The following is an 11197-nucleotide window of genomic DNA, read 5'->3' as shown; positions in this document are numbered from 1 at the left end:
TTCCTTTGCCCACGCAATCCTTGCTGAAGTGACCAAACTGGCCACACTAGTAGAAAGTACCGATTGCCATTCTACATGGTCCCTAATGAACCCTATTACATTTCCTGCACAACTCTGGTATCTGACTCTTCTGCAACGGAACTTGAGAATTACTAGAGGTAAGTCCTTGTGACCTCTGGGGTGGAAAGCTCCCCACTGCCATTCTCTTAGCTGGCCCGGCTCCTCCTGCCGAAGTACCAGGTCCTTGAGTCCTCCGTTTCTGATTTGCATACTCAGCCGCATTCTCTTTTAGGCTCTCCTCATAGATCAAAGCTTAATCCGCCAATTGAGAGAAATCACAAATGTCGAGGCAACTCATCATAATTCGAATATGAGAGTTCAAACCTCGTTCGAACTTCTTCACCTTCTTCTCCTCATTCGGAATGAGGCACATGCTAAATCGCAATAACTACAGAAACTTTGCTGCATACTCAATCATCGTCATACTTCCCTGAACCAAGTCTAGAAATTCTTGCACCTTAGCCTCCTGCACGACTTTGGGAAAGAAGTGCCGATTAAACTCATGCTTGAAGATATCCCAAGTAATGGCATTCTCCGATTCTAAATCAACAACAAACACCACCTTCTTGTCCTGCCAATAGCGCTTAGCTTCCCTAGTGAGCTTATAAGGAGCTTAATCCAATAGTGGTCAACAACTCCTCCACATCGTTCAGTCAATTCTCTTCGCTGATGTGACCGTCTCTCCCATCGAAGCTCTCCGAATGATGACTACAAAAGTCCTTTAAAGAACAACCAGTCCCTTCAACTGTCTGCCTTGCGACCCTATCACCATCTAAGGCCAACACTAGCTGGCCAATTGCGTCCATCACTTGACTTCCCGGAGGCGCTACTTCAAAGACTGGAATGTCCACAAGCTCGGGGTGAACATTGTCCTCAGGGCTTCCGATTTCTAATGCGTTAGGTTCGGTTGCTAGGTTCCTTCGGGGTGGCATTCTCTGCAATGAAGAGCAGAGTTAGAACCGGCTTGTCTAGAACCAAACAACCAACCTAGAGGTTACATCCTAATAGCTCATCTATCCTACATCTAGTGTGATCATAGCCTAAGTGCTCTTTCCCTTTTATCCTATAGTCTCTTCAGAGCACAAGGCTCTGATGCCAATTGTAACGACCTCGAAGGGAAAGTCAATTAGCTAGTAATTGATCTCATGGTTTGTCTCCCACCCCTATCCCTCACGGGACAAGACTCAGGTATTTCAACCTCTCTAAGACGAGAGACCTTAGCAGAAGACTTTCTAAACTATAGGAAAAAAGAGCATTACATACACAACCATACATTCATACACCAGAGTAAACAAAGTACCTCATAATATAAAGATAATCATCAAATGTACTGGTCATGTGACCATCATAAAGTTACAACCTATAATATAATTGTCTTAACAAAAGATCAACATGTCAAATTCTAAGTTTAAGTAAAGCTAGAGAGGTAACAATCTTGATCATGTCTGCTCGGGTGGTTCCTTCATCAGTCCACATAGAGTGTAACCAGAATGGGTCAAAATCCTCAAAAATTATTCGTAATAGAGAGGAAAAGACATAAAATAAAGGGGTAAGTCTAAATACTTAGTGAATGTTAACGCATATAATGCCCATGTCAGTTTTTTTAATGAACTCTGGTTTTTATAAAGTATGCAACTGTTTCATCACAACAGTTTAGCACAAACGTGATATAGATATACGATGTATGCATATGATATAAAGTAACAGTCATAATTCAATAGTATGGTTTACCCGAGATATTACCCCTTCTCAGCAGGGTTGGCGCAGTCCCGAGGTACCTGTAATACAATGTCAGTGCCCCAGCCATTGTACGCTACCATACATAACACTAGCGGCACAACCGAGTTCGACCTCGGGTGGCCCACACTGCTAATGATGTCCATTCTGTAGATACTGCTCATTAAGGTTGTGCCAGTCACGAAACAACCATTGGATCTAAGGCTCATATAACACACACCTTTGACTATAAAGTTAACATGTATAGTAAGCCCATGGCCATTATACCGCACGTACTGGTGTATCGTGTCATACAATGCAATTTATCTTGTTTGTATTTTACATGCATGCTTTTTACGAGTCTCACTTTTTTAACATATTCAGCACACCATTTTCCTAAAAAATGCTAGAGTTCATGTGCAACAAGTGTAAATTGTGAGAGTTGCAAATATGCATGTTTTGGTACACAAAATAGATGTTCAGTCATGGAAAATAATAGTGAGCATTATGTGAGTTAAAACGAACCTGGGTCGATTAAATCGTCCAAGTATTCCTTCAACAAATTCGGGTCCTCCAAATCTATGAAAAACCTTCTATTAGTCCTAGGTCTGACTAAAACAACCTTAGAGCATGAAAACAGGAGCTATCAGACGGCTGACTAAAATAGCGTTCCCTGTAATGCTTTTGACCGCATGTCCGGGCCCGATGCCATACGTCCGCCCAAAACGTTTCAGGTAGAACCTTATTTTGTAACTTCGTCCTCCTATCCTCCCAAATCGATTTCTAAGGCTACCAAAAAAGGCTTTCTAAGACTACCTATCTCAAAACAATATTCCTATGCAATAGAAAACATAATGGTTTGCTAAACCCAACTCTAAACAACATCAAAGGTATAATATGTCTAAATCTCAAACCAATGTCTAAGCTACTCTAGAAAGCATTAAAAGAGCATAACGACTTAGAAAGAAAATGTTAGGTGCAGAGGGTTACCTTCAAGAAGCAATCTTCATGAAAACACCTCTCCTTCTCCACAAAACAGACAATCTCACAAGAACACACTCACAAAAGAGTTTTTGGGAGCCTGGGGGTGAGTTTGAACTAGAAAAGGGCGAGGGTAGGGTTAGTATTTATAGAGGGAAAAAGCTGGAGACGTTCACCAACTCTTCTGAAAAGTAGCGGACGTTCGATACTACTGGGCCGTACATTTGGTACTGTTTACACAGCGGTCCAAAGGCTGTAGCGTATGTCGAGGTATTATTTAGAGGTTTTCCAAAAAGTAGCGTACGTCCGGTGGTCCCCTATCGTACGTCGACCACCGGACGTCCTTGGACTGTTGGCAGAGTACGGCGTACTATTGACAGCGTACGTACGGTAGTCCCTATGCGTATGTCCTCTACTAAAAACAGGAGTGTACGTCCGGTCAGAAAGTTCAAAATACCCAAAGTGCCCTTCCAACTGTTCCTATTGACCCAAAACCCAAATTAACCCTTTAACTAAGTGACCTAAGTTTAGTTAATTATTTGGGTCACTACACACAAGGGGATTAATTCTCCTTGCGACTATTAATCCTAGTTTTACTATGATTTCTAGAGTGCTCTTTTCTCACTCTTTCAAATAAATCCAAATCTATAAATAGAGGACCCTAAATAAGCATAAGAAGTGAAAAAAACAAAATTGAGAGAGTTGTGAGAAATATTCAAGAGAGAAATTTATTTTTCTTAAGTTTATGCTTCTAGTTATTCTCTAGAATTGAGAATAGTTCTTGTGAGCCCGCACTCACAGTCATATTCATTAATCAAAAGGGAGATCTGAAGATTAAATCAAGAACATCAAGAACGTGTTCATCATTATTCAACATGCAATAAGAATTTCAATCAGAGTTATATAGCTCTACATTCCTAGAAGAGGCCGAATTTGATTGCAAGTATCACGAACTTGTGTATTTAATTTTAAATCTAGCATTGTTTACTTTGAAGCAAAAATCTATGGGATTGTTCTTTCCGCTATACATATTTTTACGTGCAAGATCTCAGCATAACCCTAAATAATATTGATATGATAAAATCTGAACTACTTAAAAAAAATTAAATTAAATTAAATTTGAGGAAATATTCTCGAACGAATGAGTAATTTTATTTAGTAAACTCCTCTATAACTACCATACAAATGAATGATGTGGTAGTAAACATCAATCCTTAGAGCACTTAATAATTTTTTTTTTACAAATGCTAATTTAAAAAGTAATTTTATTGTCACATCATGTAGTTGAATGACAATTCTAGAGGAGTTTACAAAATATAATTATTCTTACTCAAATAAGAATAGATACAGAAGATAATAACTTTATAAGGATATGACACAAACCGGGTCATTTGTGTCCTCCAATAAAGAATGGACACATCAGAATATCATACCATATAAAATTAACATGGAATTTTAGGTCTCCTCAACATATCACAAAACTCACTAGTTTCCCTTACAAAACTCCAACCCAATAAACAAAACACACCAAAGCAACCAAACACTACATAAAATCAGCCATATATCCATGCTTATAGTAAAATATGTTAGAATCCTCCTCAAGCTAGCTGGGATTACTCCCAGCTTTAATCCTCTGCCACATGAGTTCTAGTAGTAGTCGGTTAAGAGTCCTGGTCCTAGTAGTTTTTTCTATTTCGATAAGGTATATGATGACTCATCTCCTAATCCTACGAGTTAGAATCTGTTTGAAATTACGTTTAAAAAATAGAACTTTTAAGTAAAAAAGCGCTTTTTGACAAAAGCTTCATTTTAAAGCTTTTTGCCAAAAAAGCGTTTTGACAATTTTTAAGCTTTTTGGACCCTTAAAAGTGCTTTTAATTTTTTTTTACCAAACGAGTACTTTTTTTTTCAAATAGACTTTTTGAGTGTTAAAAGCACTTTTAAGCCCCTCAAACACAATCACAAACAAGTCCTTAGCCTACTTAAAGGCGTTATGAAATAAGGCAAAGAATATTCAACCTAAATCAACATAGGTAAGCACCGCAATTCTGCTTGTTTACCCATCCATCGCCCTGTTACATGATCTCAAACAAAGGCTTGTAACAAAATACCTCGCGCTTGGTTTGTCACCAACACTTTTTTCTTTTTTTTCGGCTCATCTCAGTCCTCAGACAAGCGCCGGGAAAAGATGCGCCGGTATAGAACATTAAAAACCAAAAACCCAGATTGGAAAAGCCCAATCTGATGGAATATAGAGAGCAGGCGTAAAGAACAAAAGAACCAGGGTGTTGAAGAAGATTGGCCACACGAAGAAGGTGTGCATCAAAACATTGATTGGGTTCCTATGGTATGCTACATAGAAGACAAAATGCCTCTCAAGATCAAAAGCCACATTCTACCTATGAAACATTTCTCATAAAATAGGGTGGCTTTGGGCTATGTACAAAAAAAAAAAAAAAATTACTATATATGAAAGTTTGTGAGAAGAGAAAAAACGAAAGAAAGCGGGTACAAACAGGATGATACGAATATGGATTTGCTAACAAACCAGAGCCTAGAGCATTGGAAGTTCCCTTCGCTTTTGACGACCATTTCTTTTTCTTTATTTTTTAGAAGTTTCGTTCTCTAGTCTCTAGAATCTCCACGAAGCTACAGTAATGTGCATATTTTTAACATCCATGCTAGAGAAAAATATCCAAAGATTTCAACTCACTCTTGAAAATCAAATGGCCCAATAGCCCAGATGATAAAAACTGAAGAACAAGATAAAATTAACCATAATTGAAAAGGACAAAGTTTTTGTCCAAATTGGGTTTGAGGAATTTCCTTCAATCTAATCTATAAAAGTGACACGTGTCTCATGAACATGTGAGATGCACATGTTTTTTTAATAGCAGGAACAAAGTTGGAATAAATTTTATAAAAACTCATGTGCATCTCACATGTTACTAAAAAAAGAGACACGTGTCACTTTTATAAAGTAGATTGAAGGAAATTCCTCCAACCCAGTTTAGAGGAAAACTTTATCCAATTGAAAATATCCTCCAAAGAATGAATACCCAAAACTTATCGGTGGACCAGTGGTGGAGCAGCAGTGAAAGAGAAAAGGGTGGGTTTCGATGGCATTCAGTGGCGCTCGACAGTGGCGTGGGATGTGACGTGATGGTTTGGTGGGCAGTGGATCGGGGTTCTATTCTCACAATTGTATGGAAAAATAATGAGTTTTGTAATACAAAAATGATAGAAACACAGCTTTCTAACATAATTTTGGCCCAACTTTTTTCTTATGCGGTCATTTTTTTAAAAACAAAATAATAAAAATAAAAAAAATTATAAAGTAATAACATGGTCCTTTTTTTATTTGGTATTTTTTTTTTTAAAAAAAATGACAATCTTTATGAAGAAACATATCATTCCTCTTTTTAATATGTTGGAGACGTAAAAATCATGTGTTTTTGTTTTAATTTCATTTGGTATGATATTTTGATGTGTCAATTTTTTATTGGAAGGTTGGTTGATCTCAGATCCTTATAGAAGTTATTCTTGATACGAAAACAACATAGTTTCAATTTTTATAATGCACCGCACTAAAGTTAAAAAAATTCCAATGTGGGCCATATGTTAATCATTTCCGTTTTCTCTAATGAAAATAATGGAAACTACTAAATTTGCCCTAATTTTTTTTTTATTATTAAAAAAAAAAAAATGGCCGTAGCCACCCCTTTGGCCATTTTGGGGGTAGCCAAGCACTCCCCCCCGGGGCATTTGGGGGTGGTCGAAACCACCCCCATTTGGCTCCTTAGGGTGGTCGGCCACCCCCATGGACCATGCAGGTGACACACCACCCCCAATCCGACTGGATGGGGGTGGCCCCCATGGCCAAAGGGGTGGCTAGCCACCCCCAAATGGTGCTATAGTCACCTCCCTTTTTTTTTTTTCTTTTTTAATTTTGGGTTCGACTTGTGGGCATTTTTTAAATTTGTTAATTGGGAAAATTTTAGAAATTTAAGAAAAAAAATAAACATTCTTGGCAAAAAAAGAAAACTCTTAGAAATTACTGGACGCTGTAATAAAATTGCATGAGTTATAAGACATGACCTTAACCAAAATTCACGTTATTCTAAAGCCAACAAACGTTTCCAAGGTCACTATGCTTAAAGAAATTCAAATACTGCAGCAAAATCTACAGAAAACAAAACCAATGAAATTAGGGCCCCAAATAGAGAATGGAGAAACAAAGAAAGAAAAAGTAATAAGCAGGGGCCTTTTTCAGATGTCTTCACTACATATACTTCATACTTGGTCTCCAGTACAAAAACATGTCAATTTTAAGAAAAAAGAACATACAGGGGCCTCATTTTTTTTTTTTTTTTCTTCTAAGAAGACGTTAGATCTTCTAAACTTTAGTTCTAACCCTTTTTTTTTCTAAGTAGACGTTAGGTCTTGGTTATTTAACGTTAGTTTTAACTTTTCTTAAAAAACTGTTAGTCTACGTTTAACAAAGAGAGAAAAAAATAAAAAAGTTAACTTTAGTTATATCAACTGCTATTAATGACCTTCAAACTTTAATGTGCACAATAAATGCTTAGACACTTGACACCATTTTATATGGGCTGAAGGTTATTTCTTCCGTTTAAAGGAAATTTTTGTCCATGAATACCTATTATATTCCATCATCATTCTTTTCTAGTAATAATTATTTATTTTTCTAATGGAATACTAATTTCACGAACTAAACGAGACCTAAGAGTAATGCTTTTCACACCTATTTAACTTACTCATTTTACATTCACACTAGTTAATGAACACATATTCTACTCAAACCATCACACAATTCTCAATGTCTTCCCCCAAAACTACCAATTATGTCAATGTCCTCATAAACTACCAAAAAATGTTAATGCCAATGCTCCCCTAATGACTTCTTAACAAAAAAATAAAAAATAAAAAAACCATGAGTGAACCACTCCCAAGTGCTGAGATGTTAGCTAAACATTAAATATTATAGGGTTTTCGGCTAATTAGAAAGACATATCAATAAAATAAATTTGACCCTCATTCATACTCTAACCCCTCCACTTTGATGCAGTTTGAAGTCGTCACCCTAAATCTCCTGTTGTGATGTTCAGGATGGCCATGAACTAGTTTTCCATCGGTGGGTTTTCTTCATAATTGAAGATCATGCTATTTTTCTCTTTCTTTATTTCTCATTGTTTTACTTTTTTTTTTCTTTGCAAGTACAATACCTTGAAGGCAGAAAAGACTTTTCTTTAATCATACTTTATCTAAAGACTAATGTTTACTAATTTCGCCAACCCATAAGCTACTTTGTTCGTCTCCTTTCGAATATGAACAATCTGCCACAATTGAAGGCTATTTAAAATGACCCTAGTGTCTTCTATTAATTAATTATGTCGACTCCAATAATATCCCTCAACAATGATCTTTTGGCACCCCAACTCGCATCCACAAGTGACTCGAATGAATAATTTCAAACATTGTCACAATTGGTAAGAATACCATTCCAAGATGAATACTCTAATGAATAATTTCAAAAATTTTGGTAAGTGCCTATCCAAAGTTAGAAGTAACTGAATAAGATTTTCTATAATTCTCTACCATGAAATTAAATGTTTCAGATTTTTTATCTTGTAAAAATTTATTACATTTTTTTTTTAATCCTTAAAATATATATTAATAAAAAACATAATAATTATCAAGGTTATAAAAATTAAATTGTTAAAAGTATATATGAGAGAATAAATCATAATGATATTTAAATTTGAATTTGAAAAAAAAAAAATTAGTAAAATAATATCAAAACGACGACGAAATAAGGCACACAAACATAAATCCTCGAAGGCATCGACGCCCACCCACGGCACCCTCTCGTTGATGGTTGAGTCGCTGTCCCTTCGCTCCCTCGACGAGTCCGCCACTCGCATTTACTTGCCACATACAAATATCGCATAAATCCACCCACCCCACCAACCCACCATCCCAATCTCCTCTATCTTTCTCTCTCTCTGTCTCTCGAATCCACAACCATGGAGGCCTCACAAGCTCTGTCACGCATAGGACTGGCGGGTTTGGCCGTCATGGGCCAAAACCTGGCACTAAACATCGCCGATAAAGGCTTCCCAATCTCCGTCTACAACCGTACGGCCTCCAAGGTAGACGAGACTGTACACCGTGCCCACCAAGAAGGCCAGCTTCCCCTGAACGGCCAGTACAGCCCCAGAGACTTCGTCCTCTCCATCCAGCGGCCCAGATCGATCATCATCCTGGTCAAGGCTGGCACGCCCGTTGATCAAACCATCGCCGCCCTCTCCTCCCACATGGAACCCGGCGACGCCATCATCGACGGCGGCAACGAGTGGTACGAGAATACCGAGAGGAGAATCTCCGAGGTCTCCCAACAGGGTCTCCTCTATCTAGGCATGGGAGTCTCCGGTGGGGAGGAGGGTGCTCGTTACGGACCCTCGCTCATGCCCGGAGGATCCCACCAGGCCTACACGAACATCCAAGACATACTCCAAAAGGTCGCCGCGCAGGTCCCAAACGACGGGCCGTGCGTCACCTACATCGGCGAGGGCGGGTCTGGGAACTTCGTGAAGATGGTCCACAACGGGATCGAGTACGGCGACATGCAGCTCATCTCGGAGGCCTACGACGTGTTGAAGAACGTCGGGGGGCTAAACAATGAGGAGCTCTCGGAGATCTTCGCTGAGTGGAACAGAGGTGAATTGGAGAGCTTCTTGATTGAGATTACGGCTGATATTTTCAGGGTTAAGGATGATTTGGGAGATGGGTTTTTGGTGGACACGATTTTGGACAAGACTGGAATGAAAGGGACTGGGAAATGGACGGTCCAGCAGGCCGCGGAGCTGTCCGTGGCCGCGCCGACAATTGCCGCATCGTTGGATTGCCGGTACCTGAGTGGGTTGAAGGAGGAGCGAGAGAACGCCGCGGAGGCATTGAGAGAAGCGGGAATGAATGAGCCAGATGGAGTGAAGCTTAGTGGGGTTGATAAGAAGAGGTTGATAGACGATGTGAGGCAGGCACTGTACGCGTCAAAGATATGTAGCTATGCCCAGGGGATGAACTTATTGAGGGCCAAGAGTGTGGAGAAAGGGTGGGGTTTGGATTTGGGGGAGCTAGCGAGGATTTGGAAAGGTGGGTGTATTATAAGAGCGGTGTTCTTGGATAGGATCAAGAAAGCCTATCAGAGGAACCCCAATTTGGCGAGCTTGGTGGTAGACCCAGAGTTTGCGAGGGAGATGGTGCAGAGGCAGGCAGCGTGGCGGAGGGTGGTGGGGCTTGCGATATCGGCCGGGATCAGCACGCCCGGGATGTGTGCTAGTCTCGCCTATTTTGATACGTATAGGCGGGCGAGGCTGCCAGCGAACCTTGTGCAGGCGCAGAGGGACCTGTTCGGGGCGCATACCTATGAGAGGATTGATCGGCCGGGGTCGTTTCATACCGAGTGGTCGAAGCTTGCCCGGAAGAGTAATTCAGGTGTTGCTGCTCTCAATTGAGATTTTTTTACTATGGTTTGATTGGTTAGGTTACTTTGTTTCTTTTGATGTTGGTGATGATGATCATGATGCTATTTGAATTGGGGTTGTATGTTTTGTTTAGGATTCTCTGCTAAGGCAGAGCAAAGTATTGCTTAGCCTTGCTTTTTCGGCTGTTAATAACAAAATGCATGCCTTTTGAGTTTATGAGCTAAATTTTTTTTATTATGATTTGCTTTTATTTGTGTTAGACACACATGTTATGAGCTCCCCTCGCATTTTAGGTATAGTTGGTAGGTTCTATGTGATGATGTGATGTCTCTTTGTCTTCTTACTTTATTATCTAATTTTTATCTTTTCTGTACTTGTGCATTTCTTATCAGTGCATATGTGAGATGAAGGTATATATCTAGAGGCTTACTCTATATACTTTAACAAATTATTTGGGACTTAGATGAAGAGGATTGTTGGTATACGGTGGAAAGGGTTGTTACTGGTCGATATGTCGTTGTAAAATTGCTGCTCTATCTTATTTGGTGTCATGTCATTGTAAATTCTCAATCAGCCTGGCATACATCTGCTCTTGATGAATTTATGAGGCAATATACTTCCACCCATTTGCAGGGTTTTTCTTGTTTTTTAACAAAATGCTAGCTCAAGGGTTTGTAATCGTTTCTGCTTAAATAGCTGGTGATTATTAATAGGTGAGATTGAAGCTACTGTAATAAGAGTGGAAGCGAACGAGAATGTTGTTATGTTGTTCCCATTGGCTTTCCCAGCAACCTTCTTGAGCATCTCCAGTAATGATGGCTATTTTAGCCGCTCAAAATACAACTTTATCTATTTTAGCTACTAATTTATCACTACAAACTCCATCAGACTATCTATTTAACCCTTACTTTATTTAAATTTTTTTTTTTTTC

At 39.1% G+C, this 11197-nt stretch overlaps 1 protein-coding gene across 1 annotated transcript; it reads left to right on the top strand.

Moving 5' to 3' along the window:
• Positions 1–8639: 8639 nt before the first annotated feature.
• Positions 8640–10481, top strand: LOC132175572 (6-phosphogluconate dehydrogenase, decarboxylating 3, chloroplastic). The gene has a single exon (XM_059587547.2). It carries the CDS (start codon positions 8805–8807, stop codon positions 10293–10295), a length of 1491 nt encoding a protein of 496 aa, XP_059443530.1. The 5' UTR covers positions 8640–8804; the 3' UTR covers positions 10296–10481.
• Positions 10482–11197: the final 716 nt, after the last annotated feature.

The sequence above is a fragment of the Corylus avellana genome, chromosome 3, assembly GCF_965113065.1.
Source record: "Corylus avellana chromosome 3, dhCorAvel1.hap1.2, whole genome shotgun sequence".
Classification (NCBI taxonomy): Eukaryota; Viridiplantae; Streptophyta; class Magnoliopsida; order Fagales; family Betulaceae; genus Corylus; species Corylus avellana.
Note: the sequence above shows the minus strand (reverse complement) of the source record. Positions and strands in the feature narration are given on the sequence as shown.